Raw genomic sequence first — 22496 nt, forward strand, 5'->3', positions numbered from 1 at the left:
AAGAATACTTCTTTTGAAATTACCACAGGGAAAATTTCCAGTAGGATCAAGTAATAATATGTAAGACCTGGTACAGTTTTTCTTTAGTTTAAGATGCTCTTAGAAGGCCCAAAATAGGCTGTGCAAAGGTCAATCAATTGTAAAGGACACGTTCTGTGGTTGTTCACTAGACCACAAATCACAGGCAGAAGCAACATGCACTTGGCCAACAAAGGCCATAAATATCCATTCAGTTACAAACCCATGAGGTTCTTAGATAATACTTGTTAGGAAATAAAGACACACTATTTAACCGTCTAGATCGGCTAAAAATCTTCTATAGTGATATATAATAGTACCATTAACTCAAAAACAGTAGAGACAAACTAAGGTTTAACTAAATGAATTTCAACAGCAGAAAGGTACTATTTCAGTATGATACAAAGTAAACTTCATTCTGATAATGTTCATTACAGGACAAAGGCAGCTAAACACTAATAAAAACCTGTTCCGTTTTTAAAGAAGATTCTCTTAGAAAACATGTAAACAATGATCATATAGGCTCAAGAAATGCTACACCTTGTTAATGATCAAAATAGTCACCTGTCGCATTAAACTGTTATTCATATTCTGGATTTCATGGGTTCAGCCCCATATACTAATGAACACAACAGATGTTAAATAAATTCACTCTATACCTAGAATTTTTGTAGAATACTAGGCAGAAAGGGCCAGACAGGTTAAAATATTTTATTCTATTAGGTATGTCTCCATGATGTGTGTGGCATCTAATAAACTCAAGTGAATGATAGGAAACGGATGACAATGTGGGTGAGACCAGGTCCAAGGAACAGGGAAGGAAGAGCAGGTAGGATGGAAGATGGAAAAATATTTTGCAGAAGGCCTTGCTAATGACTTCTGCTAACTTTCCCTTCTAGCTCAATAGTAGTATAATTAGCATCTTCTTGAAAGATGGCCATGATGAAGTATGGTACAGCCAGCTTCTTCTGTAAAGGGCCTGATCATACATATTTTAGGCTTTGTAGACCACAGTCTGTTGCAACTACTCAGTTCAACTCTGCCCTTGTACAGCGTGAAAGCAGCTATAGATAACACTTAAAGAGTGAGCCCTGCCATGTTTCAGTAACACTTTATTTACAAAAACAGGTTATTGGCCAGATTTGACCCACGAGCCATAGTTTGCCAAACCCTGTGCTATATTAAGCTTGGCTCTCAAGAGAGCGGGAGTACATCAAAATTCTTACTTGATCACCAAATATTTTCCATGCTTTCTCCTCTCCTCGAAGCCACTCTATGTCCAATAGCCCCAGTTAAAAGTTAGGATGAGCACATAAGTGTGTGGAACTTGCCCAGTAATGTGCACTTTTGCAAGAGAAGGAGCAGGACCTGCCATGCCTGAAAAGTCTACCTTCTTACCAAGCTCGCTGCTTCCTGAAATCTCATTTTTAAAAACAGCACAGAATCATTAGGTCCTTTAAATCCTGATATTTGCCTCCAACTCTTTCCCTCTTGTTCTTCTTTCATCGGGAAGAGAAAACCCTGTAGGGTCCACAAACCTGAATTCCTGAGACAGTAGCTTTACTCAGTCCTTCCAGCACTTACCTCTGACCCCTAGCAGTGGGCTGAAACCATATCCTATAACCGAAGTTTGCCAAAGGCAGGCAGTTGGTTTCAAAAAATACTTCCTATGTTGTCACATTTCAAGATAGTCATGTGGTTCCTGGGACTGCCAAGCCTGGTTACATTTTTTGGCCACCGCCACAATTACACATCAAATGCATCTGCTGCCCAAATCCGGTTGGGCCCACACAAGGACTGATTACAGAACAGCAGTTTCTGCGTCTGCCAGGAAATCCAATACCTCCTCCTAAGCCTAGAATGTCAGTCATTTTCTGGAAAGACTGGAGGGTGACTCGAAATAACAATGGCTTTCACATTTAGCATTTAGAATCACAGAAGAAGAGCAAACTTCCTTCCCCATTTTTCCTAATGCTACAAAACATCTGTATGTTTTTAAGGCAAGCCATCACGGAATTATATAGCTAGGTCTTTGACCCTAGAGACACCCTAGTTTGAGTTTCTCCTCACAGGGATCCCTTATAGAAGGTCACCGGCAGGTGATCGATCATATGTTCTCTGAAAGAAGGCTTCAAGGGTACACAATTGTTTGGAACCAGCACTCTCACCGACTGTCAGAAAATTCACCTCATAACTGAATTGACAGATGTCTTCTTGTAACTTCAAGCACTTGTTGGCCTTAGTTTTGCCCCTGGGAACTACATGGAATAAGTCTAATTTCTCCTATGAACAATAACCCAGCAAATATAGAAATGATTTGAATAAAGCTATGATGTCCTCCCAAAGTCATCTCCTAACCAGGCCAAAAATTCTCCACTGACTGAATAGCAAATGTTTATCTTCCTCAATTCATAAATAAATCTCAAATTTTCCATAAGGTCATCACACCCTCATGTCTACTACTTGAAAAAATAACCCCAATACATCCATCTGAATTCCTATGAAAGGCTCTTCTCACATGGTTGTCGGTGATGTTCAACTCTACATGGTCTCTACTGAGAGGGCACTGGGAAGATATCCGACCAGAATGTCTCTCCAAGGGCAAACAGAACAAGTTCTTGCTTTCCTGATGGTCCACAAAAAATAACATTTATGATTTAGAATAAAAGATACATGAAACAGAGGTCAACACGGATAGTCCTTGTTTTATCAAGCATACATATTTTAACAAAGTTAGACATAAACTCAATAGTAAAATTGGGTTTCTTACTCTAAGATTGAGGACACTATCTCTAAAACATAAATATAAGTTAACAGAAATGAAATAGAACCTAGGCTCACTAGCCGCCAAGAAACTTTAGGGAAGCTTAGGCTCCTTTAGGGCACTGTTTTTCAGGTCTCTGGATTATACATCTGCTGTCCCTGTTTCCCTGCCTGTACGTGCATCCCTTCAACATCATAGGAGCTTCTTCCACGTATGAAGCCTGACACCTCTTCTGACCTCCTGAGCTCTGCTTCTTCCCCTTCTTTGGTGGATGCAGATACAAAGTTCAGTAAAACTGATATACAATGCATGTTTTCTCATAGAGGGCTTCCCACTATCATACGATGTACTCGTTTAAAATTTGATTAAAGATCTCAGATTACTTAAAATAAGGTAGCCCCTCTATCAGTTCTCCCTGAGTTAAAATTCTGTACTGATAAAGGATAATTTTTTTTAAAGGTAAAATCATGGCATGAACTCAGGTCAAAGATTTTGTTGAACTCATTAATAAATGAGAGAGAACCAGTAAGATGTTACAACAGGTTCAAAAGAAAATTCAAAGAGCAAAGATACGTATCAACATTGGTTTACAAATAGATGCAAAACTGGTCAATACGGCAATAATCAATTGCATCAGACACAAGTCACTTCAATGGACAAGAATCATTTGCGTTGCTATCAGTTTTTTTTAAACAATTTGCAGATTTGTTAAATAGCTCAAAGATAGTGAAAAGTGGAGATCACTCTGAAGAGTGCTATAGACAGAACATTCAGCATTTTTTTCTGGCATTTCAATATAACTACAGTTTAGCAAAATAAAATATGTATGACTAGTACTGCCTGGTTGAAGAGGACACAGTCTACAAAGGTGTTAAGGTGGAAGCCAAGCTGTATGACTAACACCTTGCACCAGACTCTCACACCTAAATTACACAAATGCTCAGGCTTGCCCAAAGCTCTTGCTGAAGAACACCTACCCCATCCTGACCACTTCACCTCAATTCTACCTGTTTCCGTTGCCTTGTCTAGTCTGTGTGGCATGGTTTCTATTTGTGCATCCCTGAGTCTCTGACTTGAAACCACGGAGACTATTCTACTCTATCCCCCTTATACCCACAGATGCACCTGGTCTTCTATCCTCTCCAGAAATTTGCTGGGCAAATAGCTGGAGTACTTCTAAGAGACTTCTTGTACTGCTCACCAAAAAAAGCAGTGAACTCAGTGAGTTTAGACCCTCTCCCCACCTCCCCTAACCCCACCCCCAGCCAGAAAGAAAACTACACTTGACCACTGTTCCCTTAAAAAAAAAAAATCAGGCTTGTGCTACTTCTCAGCCAGCTATCATTTTTGTTCTCCCCAAAATCACCTACACCAGAAAAGCAAGAAAAGAGTGCCACTTTAAAGACATCTAGTCTCTCTGTGGGAACCCCAGCAGTGAAACAAAGAGTAACAATGTGACTCTGAGAGTAAAGAAGCCAGCTGCATTTCTTAAACAGCTCAGAGGCCCAGCCTGTTTCAACACCCTCTTCTTTCCTGAAAAAGCCTTGGCTGACTTTACAGAATTGAAATCTTAAAAGTTGTATGCTACAGGATCCTGGGGGAAAATGCATTTCATGTGCTAATATAGTTAAGAAAATAGCCACAATCCTTACCTAGAACTAAAAGCTGAGACTTTACAGTCCACTTTCCAAACTACAAGACATTTATTTTATTTATTTTAATAAGTCACTTCTTTGGCAAAGCATTTCACGGCACGGAATATGACTGGAGCCTAAACATCTCAATCAGTGTAACTCCAACATCTGAAGCCAATTTTAGATGACAATTTCCCTTCATTTTCACGGCAAAGAAAAAGAAACAGGCTCCAATTATTGTTTTCAGAAATGATACAAGTCCACATCCCCCTGTTGCCTATGACACAAAGGTGTGTAATGACATAAAACAAATTACTTCTATGTAGCTTGTTAAGAGTCAAGTCTTTGACCCATGTGTCATCTGGGAGTGCTACAGACCCAGGTACAATTTAGTCCAGCTGGTTGGTAAATTAACATGTTTGGACACACACCACTAAACCCTCACGCAGTGTGGAAATCCAATCAGTGGTGTCAATGGCCTTTGTTGCCTCACATCTTGCTACCAGATTTGCTACCAGACCAGCCTTTCAGAATGTTGTAAAGCGGGTTTTGATGTTCTGTAACCTGCTCTTGGGAAAACAATCAAAGTGTGTTTATGATTTGCAATATAATGCTTAACACGAGGCCATAAAGAGAGGACTTTGGAAAATAGTAATTAAACTATGAAGAGAATCAGGGGAAACAGTGAGCCCGTAAAGGCATATTCCATTCAGGGAAGCATTCTCAGGATGCCTGTGAAAAATGCTACGGCAGGGTTAACTGCCCCCTAGAAGGAGAGTCATAACCATATTTCTGATTTTAAGCCATCATTGGCTCTACAGAATACTACTGAATTAATGACAGCATTTTTTGGCAAAAGAAAGAAAAAAGAAAAGCATCAGTTGGAAGATGTCACTGTCTCAGAAATGTCTAAATGTGAGAACGTGGGGGAGTACATCTTAGAAACTGAGGAGACATAAACTGCTTTTCCTGACATACGGGGACAGATGAAAGGATGCCATCTTAAGACTGCTCCAGTCAAATGCTGTTCCATAGTGCACTGAAGAATAACAAGAGAGTTTAAGACACTAATTTAAAGTTGGTATTCTTTGGTAGACTTTGTACTGTAACCCGTTTCTAGTTCCACACATTACTTGGTTCCCGGAGTGTAAGGAATCTGGAGAACTCTGCATAGAAGTAATTAGTGGCACATTCTAACTTACACTGGAAGCTCAAAGCTTCTTCCTACTTCCCAAAAGGGAGAGGCTCTGAAATGCACCAACCGTAATGTGGATTCAATAACATTAGGTGTGCTAGAGCTATTAGTGAAAAGAGTGAAATGAATATATATAGAAAAAGCTCAGGAAAAGTGGCTTTTTTCCTTCTTTGATCTCTCTTACAAAGTGGATACTTCCTTCTACTGATGTCTTTCATAAACCTATCTCCTGGAGATGGTGAAGTCAGGCAGGCTTTGGGTGGTCTTTTTATGAAAGTAAGTGCCATAGCATCTAGAGAATCTGAGAGAACCAGGGAGAGACGCAAAGGCAAGAAGCATGGAATGTGATACTTATGTACAACCATAATCTAGGCACAAGAGTAGCCTTCAAGGGCAAAGGAGGGTACATATCTGCTACAAATACCACATTCTCCCACCATGTGTCAGGGCAGACAGTGCTATTCAATTACCACACTATCTGTACTGAGATCCTTCATAACCTCCAAATGCTTCTCACAGTGCTCCAGGCTTCAACCCCTACTTGTTTAGAGTTAGTAATCAACATAAATCTTTTTGCCATCTCTGCTTGGAGTTATTCATAGTGCACTCAGTTAACCAGGGAAGGAAGCCACAGTCCAAAGGAAAACTGAAACAAAGGATGTGCGTTGGTCTGGAGTGTCTCATGAGCTACATGTCCCTGGGCTGGTGTTAACTGGGACAGGCAGCCAGTCCTGAATTCTCATATGTGAGCCACAGTGATACCCCTTTCCAGAGATATAGTGATAGCTCAGAACACTCATTTAACGTGCAATTCTACACCTGCAGATTGCAGAATTTTGGAAATGCAATGGAGCTGTGCCTATGGGCTTCGACACACAGGCAAGGGGCTCAAAGGGCCTCACATAGTTGCATTTGGAACCTTGGTCCACAATAGCACTGTCGACAAGTACTCTATGGCAAAGACTGAGAGCTCCAAGATTGTCATGTACTCCAAACTCTGCAATCAACACCTGAGGGAATCTGTCCTGTAGCCGAGCTGTCAAAAGGAATCTGCTTAAGAATTAAGATTTGGAAGCCAAAGATAGCTGCTCTGCGGTAGCTGACAACTACTGCCCTCCCAGGGCCTCCATTCAAACCCACAGCTCCAAGTCTCTTCCAGTGACTGGAGCTGAAGCAGGAGTGTTTTCCCCACAGTGGGGCACCGATGCAGGCATCAGTGACAAGTACAGAGTGAACGCTGTGGTGTCTGCTTCTCTAGCCCCCATTCCAGAGGGGAAAATAGAGCTCCACGGGACACACAACCCCCATACTCCCCATGACTCCGTATTAATTGGTTTGTCCAACTAAGATAACTTACTTTGTCTCAGCTGTATTTTGCTTATTTATTTTTATTGTTCTCTGAAAGACTGTAAGTGAACGTAAAACACAGGGTCATTCTCTTCCACCCTCTTCCACCCTGGTGTTCCCTAATTAGAGGGAAAGCAAGGCCTTGGCTAAAGGGTGCTACTCACTGAAGAAATGCAAGTATGAAGAAGCACAAAAGAGAGGTGGCATCCACAAAGCAGATGCATGGAGGATGGACAGACAGTGAGTTACCCATCTCAGTTACTCAATATCTGAAGGAATCAAGGAGTACAAGAAAGGGGAGAGGCATTCATAATTTGTATAAAGAGATGACCGAGATAAAGGTGCTCTGGTTAGAGGAGAAGAAAGAGACCAATTGTGTGCTTTCCCAGCCACCGCCAACATGCCTGTTTCTGCAGACGTGCCGATTCTGCACCTGCACTTTAGTCACCCACCAGGGAGGTGGCGGATACCTCAGAGGAACTTCCTGTGTTTGGTGATGGCATATATCAGTCAAAAGCTGGCTAAAGATGGAAACACAGTTTGCCTGGGTCTGGACCTGAGGGTGCAAAGAGGTCTAGAGGAGAGGAAGAGTGAACCACACACAGAGCAGTTTCCTTTGTAGACAAACCAAATAAACATAATGCTGAGTGAATTGTCCATTTTTAGGTACTTGTAACATTTTGTACTTTGGTCCGGCTTTAAAGATATTTGAATGGAATGCTTTCATTTTCTAAACCTTGGGTTTTTCTTTTTTAAACGAAATGTTTACTTCCTATTCCAGGAATTTTTACTTTAATTTGATTGGCTAAGGTATATGGGAGAAAACTGAAGAACTTTAATGACAGTGTCCTGTACCTGAAACATTCAAACTTACATAAAATGATTGATCAGGGCAACCAGACACTAGTTCCATCCCCTCAGACAATACCAAGCCCTCAGATGGTTGGCAACTAATTCATTGCAGGTATAAACTATTACAATGACTTTGGAGAGCAATTAAAGGTAAAAATGTTCAAACCAAATGACCCAGTAATTACATGTCTAGGTGCCTATCCTAGAGAAATTCTTGAACACATACACAAGGATGTTCACTGCAATTTTTTTTAAACAATGAAAACTTGGAAATAGACATTATCCAAAGGGGGGATAAAAATAATTAAACTGTGGCATGTTCATATAATGGAACATTATATCGTAGTTAAAATGAAGAGATACCATATATTGTCTATGAATATACACATTCAGAGTAAGATAATATATATATGGGCAAAGAAAAAAATATATATCACCTTCAGAATAGAGGTCACCTTTCGGCTTCAACTATATTTATAATGTTTTATTTCTTTCTTAAAAATCCACGGTGAGTATGATAAAATGTTAGCATTTGTTAAATGTGGGCGTTTCTTACATTCTGTACTTTTTTGTGTACATAAAAACTTCACACACAGAAAAAATAATCAACCAGGAAATACTAGTTTATTGCATGATTGAGTAGAAAGTTATCAGAAGTTTGTTAGTTTTCTTTTTTAGAAATTTTAGAGAATGCCAATTTATTGGAACCCAGAATGTCCGCTCTGGTAATTAGGTTTAAGACTCCTAACAGTAGCAGCCACTGTGAAAAACAGCATGGAGGCTTCTCAAAAAACTAAAAAGAGAACTACCATATGACCCAGCAATTCCACTCCTGGCTATATATCAAAAAAAACCAAAAACACTAATTTGAAAAGATACATGCAGCCCAATGTTCATAGCCACATTATTTACAATTGCTAAGATATGGAAGCAACCCAAGTGTCCATCGACAGATGAATGGATAAAGAAGATGTGGTACATATACACAATGGAATACTACTCAGCCATAAAAAAGAATGAAATTTTGCCATTTGCAGCAACATGGATGGACTTGGAGGGCATTATGCTAAGTGAAATAAGTCAGACAGAGAAGACAAATACTGTATGATATCACTTATACATGGAATCTAAAAAATACAACAAACTAGTGAATATAACAAAAAAGCAGCAGACTCACAGATAAAGAGAACAAATTAGTGGTTACCAGTGGGGAGAGGGGCCAGGTGGGGTAGGGGAGTAAGAGATACAAACTACTAGGTATAAAACAAGCTACAAGGATATATTGTACAACACAGGGAATATAGCCAATATTTTATAATAACTATAAATGGAGTATAATCTTTAAAAATTTTGAATCACTATATTGTACGCCTGTAACTTCTGTAGTATCGTACATCAACTATACTTCAATAAAAAGACTCCTAACAATAACAGTATCTTCAACTGTGTTGAAACGTTCTTTTATTATTTCCTCAAGAGTGACATTTTGTTTTTTTAGCTTAATTTCAGAAATCATACAGCTAGAATGCACTATTGGATTACAATGCTGCAACTCTGAACAAGTTTTGTTGCTGAGAAGAGAGCCTGTAAACCCGGTTCATTTTGCCCTAGTAAGTTACTCATTTGTGAAAATTGACTTGTTTAATGGAACCTCTTGGTGTTGTGTCCTACAAAGGGACTTTCCCCCATTGCAAAAATAGCAGTTGCAATGTTTTCATCTAAAAATATTCTTTCATTGTCTTATTTTGAAAACTGAAGATATTTATCAACCACTTACCTTTCCTAGGCCACAAAGAAGGAATTTTAATGTTGTTTGCAAACCCAATGAAGTGAGCGTCTCCACGGGCTGCCGTGGGAAGCAGGGACTGAGTGCTGCGGTGGCACGTGGGTGAAAGGAAGAAAGAAGGGGACTGGAGTCTGACTTCCTCTTGGCCTCCATCGTCCAAGACGTAAATTAAGGGTGCTCCTGAAATCAGATTCAGAGCTCTACCCAGAAGTTAAGGGACTGCCCGTTGACTACCATTGCCCTAGAACTGTTGAATTAAATGGGGCCCCTTTTTTCTGATGCTCACAATAAAGACTTTCTTGGTTTCTTCCCTTATTTTACACAATGTATCCTCCCATCTTACTATTTCCACCTCTGAAATGTCCTGTGAACAACTAAGGGAGAGGTGCTTTTGAACTCCTCACTACTGTTCTGAGAAAAGCAGGTATCATTATTTACCAATATGGAGCTGAATCCCAGGCTAGCATGAACGTGAACAAGCAGAAACTCAGTCCATACCACTGTTTCAATTATTGTCACCATCACTGACATTGCCAGTGATCACAGCTAACACTGACATGTCCCAAGTTCTCTGACAACTTCGAAATCATATTTTCTCAGTTTTCACAACAAGCTTACGAAACTGACCTCATTGTACAGACCAGAAGAGAGAAATGAGAGGGGTTAAGAAATACGTCCCAGGTCACGCAGCTAGAGAATCAATGGGGTATCCTGCCTTCTCAGCTTACCCTCTGGATGGCCTTTGACTATGCAAAGTCTTTCTCATAGCTATTACTCGGCTTCTATTTATCTTAGAAAAAATAGTGTCAGACACATTACGCTACAGTTTAGAACAACTGTGAGGGATAAACATAATTTAGGAAACCTGCAGGCAGATCCATTAATGGAAAGACATTTGGAGACAATCCACCCCAAGGGGAGGTTCTCTCACTGGCAGTATCTCAAGCCTGAAAAACAGAGAACTCTACAGAACCAGAGTATAACACCCCAACAGAAGAATCCAGAAGATGTCCGCTCACTTCACCAAGCACCAAAGAAGAAAGGTAGATATGTTTTGGTTCATTCTATGGGCAAGTTTGCTCACTGCTTCTTCATTAATGAAGCTGAGTCAACATTAATGAAAACACAAACTGTGAGTTCAGGACCACCTGGACACTCCATGGCAGGGGTGGCAGTAGGCACAGCTGGAATGATAGAACTGGTAACACTGGGAGGAAAAAATGCCCCCAAACTGGTATTATTAAACAAAGGGATTATAGGAAGAGGAGACAAATAAATATTCATGAACCAACTGCCCCCTTTTTTAAAAAAAATAAATTTATTTTACTTATTTATTTTTGGCCGCATTGGGTCTTCGTTGTTGCGCGCGGGCTTTCTCTAGTTGCGGCGAGCGGGGGCTACTCTTCGTTGCAGTGCGTGGGCTTCTTATTGCAGTGGCTTCTCTTGTTGTGGAGCACGGGCTCTAGAGTGCAGTAGTTGTGGCTCACGGGCTTAGCTGCTCTGCAGCATGTGGGGTCTTCCCGGACCAGGGCTCGAACCCGTGACCCCTGCATTGGCAGGCAGATTCTTAACCACTGCGCCACCAGGGAAGCCCCCAACTGCCCTTTATTGGGGTACAACTTTGGTTTAAGGGCTGCCAGAGGCAGAGAATCCTCGAATTTTGTACTCCAATTCTAAAATCTGGTGCTTTTTGATAGTACTGGCTTTTGTAACAAAAAGAAAATAAAGACAGAAAATGGGTCACTGGCTATTAGATCATGCTACTTAGCAGGGAAAGGGCCATGAGAAACATGCCTTTAGTGGATTTCTGGGCAGAAAGCTGAGGCCATCTCATCAGGTCCAAGAATCACCAAGTTTTCACAGTTACTGCCTAAAGAGATCAATGGTATTGAAAAACTCTGGGTGGTTTACAGATTCACCTTTGTTTTAATCCTCCCAGGGAAGAGTAAATAGAGAAAGTAAAGGGCCCCTGAGCTAAAGAAAAAAAAAAAAAAAATGCTAGGGTTGTCTCTACAGCACAAGCACTGGTTGCATTTTAAATAATATTTATTTTTCCTCCTAATTTCAAAGAGCAATATGTGGTTGTTTTGTAATGTTCAAGTTGGCTAGGCTGAACCAACTTGCCTACATCCTTTCTTGTATCTTTCTGCGTAGGGTGAGCCACAAGAGACACTCAAGGGAGACGCGGAGGGTGGCAATGAAGCAGCAGCCATTTTGTAGTCCAGAGGCATTGTTCTTTATCTGCTGGCTCACCTCACTGGTGTGGAACAGCAGGCAGGTTTGCAACCGCTCCACCTTCCCCTGGCTCCTCCTCCAGCTTCTCCTGGGCCAGGGGTGTGTGTGTGTGTGTGTGTGTGTGTGTGTGTGTACTGAGCTCCATGACTAATGGCTCAGGCTTCTGCAGGACACCCACTCCAGGGTCAGGCAGTGAGAACTACCACAGGCTTCAGTCTGTCCCTGTGGGCTCCAGCCTGTCCTTGCTCCATCCCCACTTTACATCCACCCTCCTTCCCAACTGCCTACTCCAGGGACATGAAGCAAAGACAGCAGCTTTAGGGGGAGTGCTTAGCTAGCTTGCATGATTATATAAGGGTTAATCTCTTTGCTTTGTGTGTGTGTTTCCCCCAGTAGTCCTGCTTTTCTGACTGAAACTGACAGATAAAAAATATACTCTACACATTTTTTTTAAAAGAGCAGTTTTATTTTTATAATCAGAAAAAAACAAAACAACCTTATCCCAAGGTAGGATGGAGAACAATGCACTGTGGAAAATTGGGGAAATATTTGTATAAAGAAAAAAATATAAACCACCCACAATCCCACCAAACAATGGTTTCTGTCTGCCTACTTCTATATCTACTCTTTGCAAACTCTTGATCGTACTGATTATACAGTTTTATATCTTTTTCTAAACCTTATCATTACATGCTGAGCAGTTTCCCATGTCATCAAAATTTCTTTGAAAGCATGACTTTTCAGTGGGAGCAAGATACTGTTATGGTTGTGTACGATAATACAACCATCCCCCTTTAAATTGTTTACCATCACTGGCTTTCAGAGACAACACTGCAAAGAACACCTCACACATAGTTCTTCGCCTGCATCTTTTATCATTTCCATGGGATCGACTCCTGGAAGACGCATGTTTCAGGCTCTGGGTACGTATTATCAAATGGTTTTGGCCACCATCTTTAGGTCCATCAGCATCTCATACTTAGGCCAATGTTCAAAATATTTATCAACAGTGTAACATGGGCATCAATGAATCAGAACTAATGATGCAATATGGGAACAGGGTCCTGGCGTCCCCTGCTTGTCATGCCAGGAGTTAACCCTTGAGTCCCTGAATCATGAAGGAAGACTGGTGGGCCCTTGGGGGAAAGGTCAGATTGTCAGGGCAGTTTTTATTGGGAGGGCTTGAGGCAGCTGCTCTTTACCACTGGAATTGGCAATATTTTGACAGATACCACAGTTTCACTGGGGTATGCACACCCAGTGAACATACTGAGTTGGTGTCTTCACCTGACTTCTCTTCTCTGGGCTGAACAAACCTCAGTTATTTCAGTCTTCCCCTCAGTGTCTTCATGTTTCAAAAGTTTAAGCCTCTCTATAGATTTCCTAACAAGCCCTAGAAATTGTGTTTAGTAAAGATCAGATTACCCAACAGTCTAAACTTGACCTTTTAAGCACTGGCAAAAAGGAAAAAGAACAAAGTACAAATCAAGAGGGAAAGTGTACAGCACTGTGAACATAGCTCAGCTGCTGGAAAAGGAGCCCATTTCTAGATGATGGGATGAAAGCATGATGACAACAACAGGTCCCTCCCTGGCATAACCCTGGGAGGGGTCAAAGTGGTGAAGGAACAAACTGCTGTCTCAAACACACACACACACACACACACACACACACACACACACACACACACACACACACACACACCCCAAAGCTTGGAGGCTCCTTCCTCTGTGCCCCAGAGCCTGTCTGCTTACCCTAGTATGGAGCTCATGGAAAGACTTGTCAGTTATTTGATTTTATCTGCTTCCTCTACCTGGACCATCCACTCCAGGAAATTTGACTTACTTGTTTAATCATCCTCAGAATCTAGCCAATAGTCTGCCCCAGAGAAGGTACTCAGTACACGTCGGGGTGAATCACACACCAACTAGTCCTTTACCAACTGCATTGCTTCATTGACTGAAGCACCAGATCCATAAAGCTTGTTGTTTTTCTACTGCTTCAATCTGGGATTAAACACACATCCTCATCTCTCACAGCCAGGGAACATGCAGACAAGGCAGCGAGTTTCAGAGCCTGGAGATACCCATTATCCTCCAGCTGTGCTTCCCTCATCTGTTCTTCAGAGAAGTAGAAGGGGAAAGACAGCCCGATCTCATTTCTAATCTTTTTTATGTCTGCCACATTCTGTAACCCCTTAGCACTTAGGAGCACAAAGGCCAACTGGAATCCATTATCAGGGTGAAAACTCAATGACAGGAGACCAAACCAGGTACTTCTAAAGAAGTCTAGAAATATAGTTACGGATATCTAGTTTTCTAGATATCTAGAAATATAGTTACGGATATCTAGTTTTCTCCCTTTTACTGGCTCCCTCTCCCAAACCTCAACATCTAGCAAAGTGGGCACCTGAAAACCTAACGCTCACTCTATTGCATATTCAAACAACTACAGTAACGAAGGAAGAGGAGACCTAACTTCTCTTCCCTCTTCCCTTCCCATTAGGAGACTCTGAACAACCAGAGGATTAATGTATCAACATCCCACTTCCTTGTTGTTCAGATGGTTTGTTTGACAGTCGTGTAGAAGACCGATGGTTCCTTTTGTCTCTAATTCCACTACTTTAGCATATGTTCTTTTAAATCCCTGTTTTGATCAAACCACTTCCTCCCCATGCTCCAAACACAGGAGGGCCTCGACTCTCCAGGATCTAAAAGATCCTGATGACCATTCACCATACATCTTTTTGTGTTTGTGGTGAAGGAGAATTCCTCCTTGTGGAGAGGAGTGGGGAGGTGATTCAGTTAGGATATGCGAACCAAATAAAGGGAGTGAATGAAAGGTATCAGGAGAATTTTCAGCCACTTTTCCTAGATGTCTTCAGAACATGCCTATCACCAGATCAGCACTTCCCACAAAGCTTAACGGCTCAACTGCAGCCAGGTTAGACAAGATTCTAGAGTGATTTAATTAAACTAGAGTCAAACTCAGCAGCAGAGTAAAAACTCACCTTCTCCAAAGTAGACCTCAAAAGATACAGAAATGGGGACTTCCCTGGTGGTACAGTGGTTAAGACTCCGTGCTCCCAATGCAGGGGGCCCGGGTTCGATCGCTGGTCTGGGAACTAGATCCCACATGTATGCCGCAACTAAGAGTTCGCAGGCCACAACTAAGGAGCCCGCCTGCCGCAACTAAGGAGCCTGCGAGCCACAACTAGACCTGATGCAACCAAATAAATAAATAAATAAATAAATAAATATATATATATATATATATATATATATATATATATAAAAGATACAGAAATGTAATATGGAGAATCTAGAGCCATTTACTTAAGCCTTGGCTTAGGGATCAGAAATGGAAGGAGGAAAAATTAGGTGCAGTCATCAAATTCTGATCTTTGCCTCAAATATCTGATGTTACTACAGCTAACAGCTTCTAACCCCATTCACTGACTTTGTGAACTCTGAAGCTCATGGAGGGGGAACAAGTATTTTCTGGACACTTACAAGGACTGGTTAAGTGACACAACTATTGCAACTGCTCCTGTGAAGAAGTGTGATTAAAGAAGCTTTCTGCCTGTGCTGATAAGATTGCTGTTGCCATAATATAGCTCGTATGCTATCTTAGTTTCTCCTCTCTGAAGACCTACTCCTTACTTTTCCCAGGGTTTAAAAATCTTGTTAACAATAAGCAAATACAGCATGGCCAGATGCCTTTGGTGGTCAGATGGTTCATTGTTTAAAAGGCTTCAGTTTAAAATCCAAAAGATTGTTAACAGATGCAGTTTCTGGCTGAAGACTGGGAAAAACCTCACTTAAACAAAAGAGCATGTTGTGATTGGAACTAAAAAGGGAATTACCTTTAAAGATAAGAACCACAAACATTTCCTATTTGAAAATACCCCCAGCCCCACCAACAGAACCTTTTTTTGGGCCTTTCGTAAAAGTTGAAAAAATTGACAGCGGATGGCTGCATAGGACGAACCACGGCTGACCAACCAGCTCAGTCATTTTTACAGATTTGGTTGGACTTTCAAGGCTGCGACATCCATCTCCTGCTCTCCCCCGGATTACTCAATTAGGCAAAATTCCAATTAATTTCTTTCCAATTCTTTTAGCCCCAGAAATACTTTTGCAGTTTTCATTTTGGCTCTGGAAATGGGTTTTCAACCAGAGGACTCAGAGCCGTTTGAGAAATGAACACAGAGCTTGATAAGCAGATAGCCACTGCTGGGACTCAAGTCTCTATTGGATGGAAAAGAGCCACTTGGCCAAGGAAGGCCTGGCCCCATCTTCAGTTCCCAGTCCCGTTTGTCTCCACAACTGCTGTGCACTTTTACACAGAAAGCCTGCTTTTCACCAACTCTGTTTCTGTTGGCGTTCGTGGGCCCTTACTCTATGGCTTCACTATGTGTGAGAACATCTACGATGCCCTGGGTTCTAATCTTGAAAGATGGAAAGTCTGAAGGAGCCATAGGGGTGTAGCTTTCCCTCGGCCTGAGAAATAGATGTGGTCAGGCTTGCTGGTGACATGTCTGATTTGAAAAGGTTACTCAAGAGATGGTCCAAGGAAAACAGTCTGTTCTCGGTGTTAAGGACGGTCACCATGGGTTTCCTTCAGAGAATGGGCAACCTGTCCCGAAGGAGATCACCTTCTCGGAAGAAACGCAAACATCGTGCCCTTTTTGTGCTTAGGGTTTTGTGTTCTCTTATTCATTGTGCTATTTCCCGATTTATTACGGGGCCCCAAAAGGTCAGTTTCAGACCAAAGGCACAGCATAGTTTTAACAGGCTAAGAAGCTCTAATCAAGAAAATCCTTAGTCAAGCCATTTTAATGTGAGGCAGATCTATAAACCCATGGGATTCCCCAAAGAGTTAAGACGGCTTTCCCACTCAGCCACACCACTGCTAAGTCATAAAAGGAATCCAAGCTGCTGGAATGAAGCTAGCAGGAGAACTGCATTTCCAAAGATCTGTGCAATCCGGCCAGGTACTCGCAGGAAGAGCCCATCTGTCAGGAAATGGGATTTTGAGGCCAGTGGCCACAACCATATCCATCCTCCTACAAAAAGCCAACCTGCCACGCACACAGGAGACAAGGTTTGCAAGGGGATTTGATAGGCCTGGAAATTGAAAAATGAGCAGCAGCTGTGAGCCTGAGGTCATTACTATCCTCCAGGGTTTGCCTTTTCTAATCTAAGGGGCAGTAGTTTCCATGATTAACTTTCAATTGCCGTCAAGGGTGTAATAAAATCTGGGAAAGAAGAAAACTTTCCCTTCGGTAAGCTGCTCCCATTTTCCTGCCCTTTCCTTTCCTCTAGTGCATATTCTCAATCTCCGCTTCATGTTGTTTCCTAATTTTGAGAAAAAAATCTGCGCTCGGATGAGCCAAAATAGACAATGTCCTGTGTGTACTCAGGCACTTAAGGACTTTTCTTTCCCAGTTCTAGGGGCCAGGTCTTGAAGACAGCTGCAGGAGAAGTTCTCTTATTTTCAAGACCATACACTAACATCACTTTCAGAACAGGACATGACACATTTTTATTTTCATTTTAACATTCTTTCATTTTAAAACCTGTTTCCTGAGCCACTGACCATCAGTTCCACAGAAGAGAGGTTTTCTAGGTGGTAAGATGTGCACAGAGAGAAAGAGAAGAGGATATACTCATTCACAAACACATCTTACTGGTTACCACGGGGTTAGGAACCCTTAATGCTCCAACTTGATCTGATCTGATAGTGGCTCAGAAATCATCTTGAAAGGCTACAGCTGGACACATGTCTCAGCAAAGGCCCCCGGAACCAAACCCCACACATGGTTTTATCAATTACAATGGCTCAGGTGGAAAATTAAATGTGCTTTAGATTGTTTGAGAGTTAAGTATAACACTCATGACAACTCAGTGGTTCATTCATCCTACCTTTGCTTCCAAGTATCAGATGCTGGCGTTACAAAGGTTATAAAGCCTGGCGGGAAAGGCGCACACGCAGGCTCACTGCTGGAGAGATGCCCCCGGGCGGGGGGCATGCCAATTACACAAGGCGGCAAAGGGTGGGGGGCAGCCATGGGGGTAAATGGAGGTCCCCAAATGCATCCTAGTCCCCTAAGAAAAGGTTTCCCTGGCTGACACCGTGTCTTGACAAGATACTGGATTGTTATATTTCGTTCCTGTTTCCCTGCTTCCAGAGGTTAGTAATTGAGTGCCCACTCCTGTTGGAGAGGTAACATTTTTCTTAGGTGCTAGCCCTGCCCTTCCCACTTCCCCGTCTTGATTTAAGTCTCTCCTAGAACAGAAGGAAAAGTGGCAAAAGGTGGCCATGAACAGAACTGGTTCCAAAAATGGGTGAGAGAACAGTCTAAGAATTTGCCACAGGGGTTTAAAAGATGGCAGAGTGCACTTTACTGAAGGAGATACAGTCCATAGGGTGATGCCTAGTGCTAGGCCAGGGAATAGTTAGGTGTTTTTGCTGCCCCCGATACCCTTTCTCTCCTCCTCCAAAGGTACTAGAACCCCCAGCTTTTATGTGTGGATGACTGCCCAGAATAAGACTGCATTCCTGGCAGGGGAGTGTGGCCATGTAGCTAACAGTGCGATGTGAGGGGAATTCAGGTCTGTAACTCCCGGATGTGGCCCTAAGAGTGGGGGCGTGGGGAGCCTGTGCCTCCCCCTTTCCTCCACCCCTAGTCTGGAATGTGAAATGGCTGGAGAGTAACCCCACAGCACGAGGACGGGCCACACCTTAGAGACAGCAAAATGGAAAGTTGTTAGAAGGGAGTCACAGAGGGCTGTAAAGACTACGATTGTGAAACCACAGTGTTAGTTCTCACCTACCTACACACAAACTTTCATGTAAAGGACAAGGGACAAACGCTTCAATCTTCTGTAAGCTGATGTTATTTTGGGTCTCATTTACACAGCGTTATGAATAATGGTGTGAGGTGCGGGGTGCAATGAAGTGTTGATAAAAACAACATCCAAGGAGCTGGCCCTTTACTGCATGTAGCACCGAGGCCACAACAGGACACATTCAATCTGGTTTTTACCTTATAAAGAGCTGCCTGAATTCTGGTGGTGAAATGGGAGAGCAAAGGGCATCCAAAATGATCATTTTCCAGTTAACCATAATCATAATGAATAGCTTACCTTTTTCTTGCTACAGTATATTTGCCATTTTTTCTCTGCTGGAAGTGCAAACATGGCTTCCCTGTGTTTGTCTGTGAGGTCAAGTTCATCCTGAGAAGAAAAATAATAATAATTATTTCACAGGTTAAATGTTATTCCTATAAGGGAAGTTATCAGCATTATCAGGGTGAGAAAACAACACCAACACATATTTAAATGAACTTGGGAAAAACCAAGAAGCTAAGTATAGGTGTATGTTACCAGCACTAAGAAAGCAGGTCCTTGGCCTGGGGCTAGGCACCAAGCACAGTAAGAGGGACAGGCACAGCCCTACATTTACCGAAGGGTGGGGAAAGGGGGCTGAACACGGGCAGAACTGTTCTGGGCCACCTTGTACCGCTGCAGAGGGTCCATCGAGCATTAAAGGCCTTTAAAGCTCCAGAGGGTCCATCGAACATTAAAGGCCTTTAAAGCTCCAGAGCTTGGAAGGATTTAATCATATTGCAGAGGAGGGTTTGGTAAGGATGGCTCCACAAACACTGAATAGCGGGATGGGCCCTGAGGGACATGATGAGAGGGGTGGAGGGACAGAACCAAAGGCTGGGATATGGTAATGGATTGGAGTGTTTGCGGGGGACACTGACCAGCTTAGCTGAAGCACTGGGTTTATGCAAAGAATCATCAGATGAAAGGTTTGAGAGGTAAGGAGTGACTTGTTTGTGGAAAATCTTAAATGCCAGATTAAGGAGCTTATTTTCTTGACCGAGAAGAGCCACTGAAGGTTCTGAGCAAGGGAGTGACATCTGCATGCCCATAAGCATCACCAAAGCATCATCAATATTTATTAAGTACTTTAAGTGTCAAGCCTCGTGCAGGCATTTTCTCATTTAGCTCTCACAGCAACACTAAGAGTTCCACTCATGATTACATCCTCGTTGTAATAATAATACCTGTTGTAATACAGCTGGGGGAAATTATGGAAGAAGGTTGGGTAAGTAACCGCCTCAAAGACCACACACTTGGTAAATGATGGGGCTGGGGTTTCGGCCTGGAGCCATCTGACTCCAGAGCCCAGACTCAGCCTCTCAGATCAGTGTCTGGAACATTAATATTATAGTGGTGTGCAGCTTAGATTGGACACTAACAGAAGGCAATTTATGAGCATCCATAACTAATGAACAACAATGGGATAATCACTATACAGTGCATAGAGAATAGTTCTTGGCATTTGATAACTCAATCCATGGTCAACCTTATTATTGGTACTGAGCGTCTGGTACATTTTTATCCCTATAGGGAAAGTTAAATCTAGTTAAGGGCAGCAGATTGATGGGTGTGAGACATATTTTAAATTAAGGCACAATAATAAGGTTCAACTACCTGAGGCGTGTAATGCCTTTGGGGTGTATCTGCAGCTCTGCCACTCGTGAACAACGGCCTCCCATTTTATACTCCTACCTTCACTGGGTCATCAAGTCCTATCATTTCTTCCTTGAAAAATCTCCCAATTTTCCCTTTGTTTTGTTTCCAATGAAACTACCCAAACTTACGCCCTAATCACCTCTCCTTTGGCTCTGGCACCAGCCTTCCCACTGTTCCTCCTTGCCCTTCCCATCCTTCCTACAGCATGGCCACAGATACATTACAGCAGCGGTTCTCAGACTTGAGTGAGCAACAGAATCACCTGGAAGGCTCCTTACATCACTGATCGCCCAGCGCTGAGGACTGAGCAGGTGGGAGGAAGTGCAAAATGTCATTAGTTCCACACTGCCTGCAAAATTAATTGTACATCCCTCAGCCTGTCTTTTGAGGTCTTCTATTTATAACCCCAACTTAATTTACCAGGCTTGCTTCTGGTTATCCCCTTATGCCCTATCCTGTTAACACCTGCACCTCCAGGGCCTAGCCACGCAAGGTCTGACACATGCTGGCTACCGGGGGAAATTCTTCATCTCATTAAGCCTCTGCTTCCTCACCTCCAGGATGGGCGTGTCATTTCTCTGGCAGAGCCCGGTGAAGATTTGCAACATCAAATTACTACCTACTCAGCAGGTAGTAATGCCTGGCACAGGCAGGGGCAACCGTACTGCAGTTAGTTCTCTCATCATTTAAATACAAATCAGCGGCTATTTTCTTTTAAGAGCAAGGTAAACAGTTAAGTCACTAAAACACACACCCACACACTATTACACCCTAACCACAAGAAATTAGTTAAGAATTTCAACAATAGAAAACCAGGGAAGGAATGAAAAATATTTACAGAAAATTGCATTATAAGGGAACATGTTAAAAATGTTAAAATTTTGGCGTGCAACTGTTATACATGTGAAGTAATTATTTTTCTTCCTTTCTTCCTTTTTTAATTTCCTGTAAGTTACACCTGCTCTCACGTATTAATGAATGGGGGGAAAATGGTGACATAAATCACTTCCCAACAATTAGGGTTTTCTGGGGGTGGGGGTCAGGTCAGTTATTCAAAGAGCTTGATGATATGGTGCTTAATCTGGGGCAAAGGATTGTGACTGGTGAGAGAGAACAGTGCTATTAATACTGCATCCTTTACTACACTTCAGCACTGTGTTTTTCCTAACTGAACAGAGGTGTGAAGAAATATGTAAATCCTAAAAACCTAGAAATCACAGCAAAGAGGATTAATATTACCACATTTTGCTGTTAGAAACCTTCTGCTTCTGCTGAGACACAGAAATGACCAAGTGTGAATTGAGAGGACTCAGTTGAACTAGGACTTAAGGGCAGATGGTTCCATGCAAGGAGAGAATTTCCATAAAATAAAAAAATTAAAAACTGCTGTAGGTCCTCTGGATATAATTTGGGATTACAGTAAGAAAATGGGAAGGAATACATGGGCAGTGATAATAGTAATAGCTAACAATTATTGAGCACTTTCTGTGTGCTTAATAGTAGCATTTTATATGGATTAATCTAGTTTATCCTCACAATAATCCTATAAAGTGGGTAATATTACCCCACTTTCCAGGAAGCTGAATGAGAGAGATTAAATAGCCTGCTCAAGGTAACAAAGCTAGTAAATGGTGGAGGAGGAACTTGAGGCTAGACTGTCTGGGTCCAGAGCCATGTTCTTAACCACTAGCCTATTATTCTATTGATCATTCAACAGGTGGGTAGAACCATGACACTGATGCTAATAGGAAAATGCATCCGTGAGCTGCACTCACGGCCTGCTGGGCCTGCTGACTGTTTGCACGAAGAGGAGGATTTTGTTGTCAGACATCCCTGAGTTCCAGGTCTGGCTCTTATAGATTATGTAACCTTCAACAAGTGACTTAACCTCTGAACTTCAATTTCTTCACCTCAAAAATGAGAATAATATATATCTGATAGCCTTCTCTCAAGCAACCAAATTCATGCAACCAAAACATTTTTTTGAGTGTCTACTAAATTTTAGGCATTGTAGATGCAGGGGGTAGAAAGGTATCACAGAGCTCATGTGCTCGAGGCGGCAGAAGGGAAATCAAATAATCACACAGTCCGAGGGACGATCACACGGAGATGA

The 22496-nt window shown here is 42.1% G+C and overlaps 1 protein-coding gene across 1 annotated transcript in view; it reads right to left on the reverse strand.

Moving 5' to 3' along the window:
• The window catches only part of DAAM1 (dishevelled associated activator of morphogenesis 1), a 172826-nt gene that overhangs the window by 74942 nt on the left and 75388 nt on the right, over positions 1-22496 (reverse strand). Inside the window, exon 3 of the mRNA XM_068544676.1 lies at positions 18983-19072. Within this exon, the coding sequence (XP_068400777.1) occupies positions 18983-19072 (90 nt within the window). The remainder of the gene's footprint in view (positions 1-18982; positions 19073-22496) is intronic.

Source organism: Eschrichtius robustus, chromosome 1 (genome assembly GCF_028021215.1).
Source record: "Eschrichtius robustus isolate mEscRob2 chromosome 1, mEscRob2.pri, whole genome shotgun sequence".
NCBI classification, from domain to species: Eukaryota; Metazoa; Chordata; class Mammalia; order Artiodactyla; family Eschrichtiidae; genus Eschrichtius; species Eschrichtius robustus.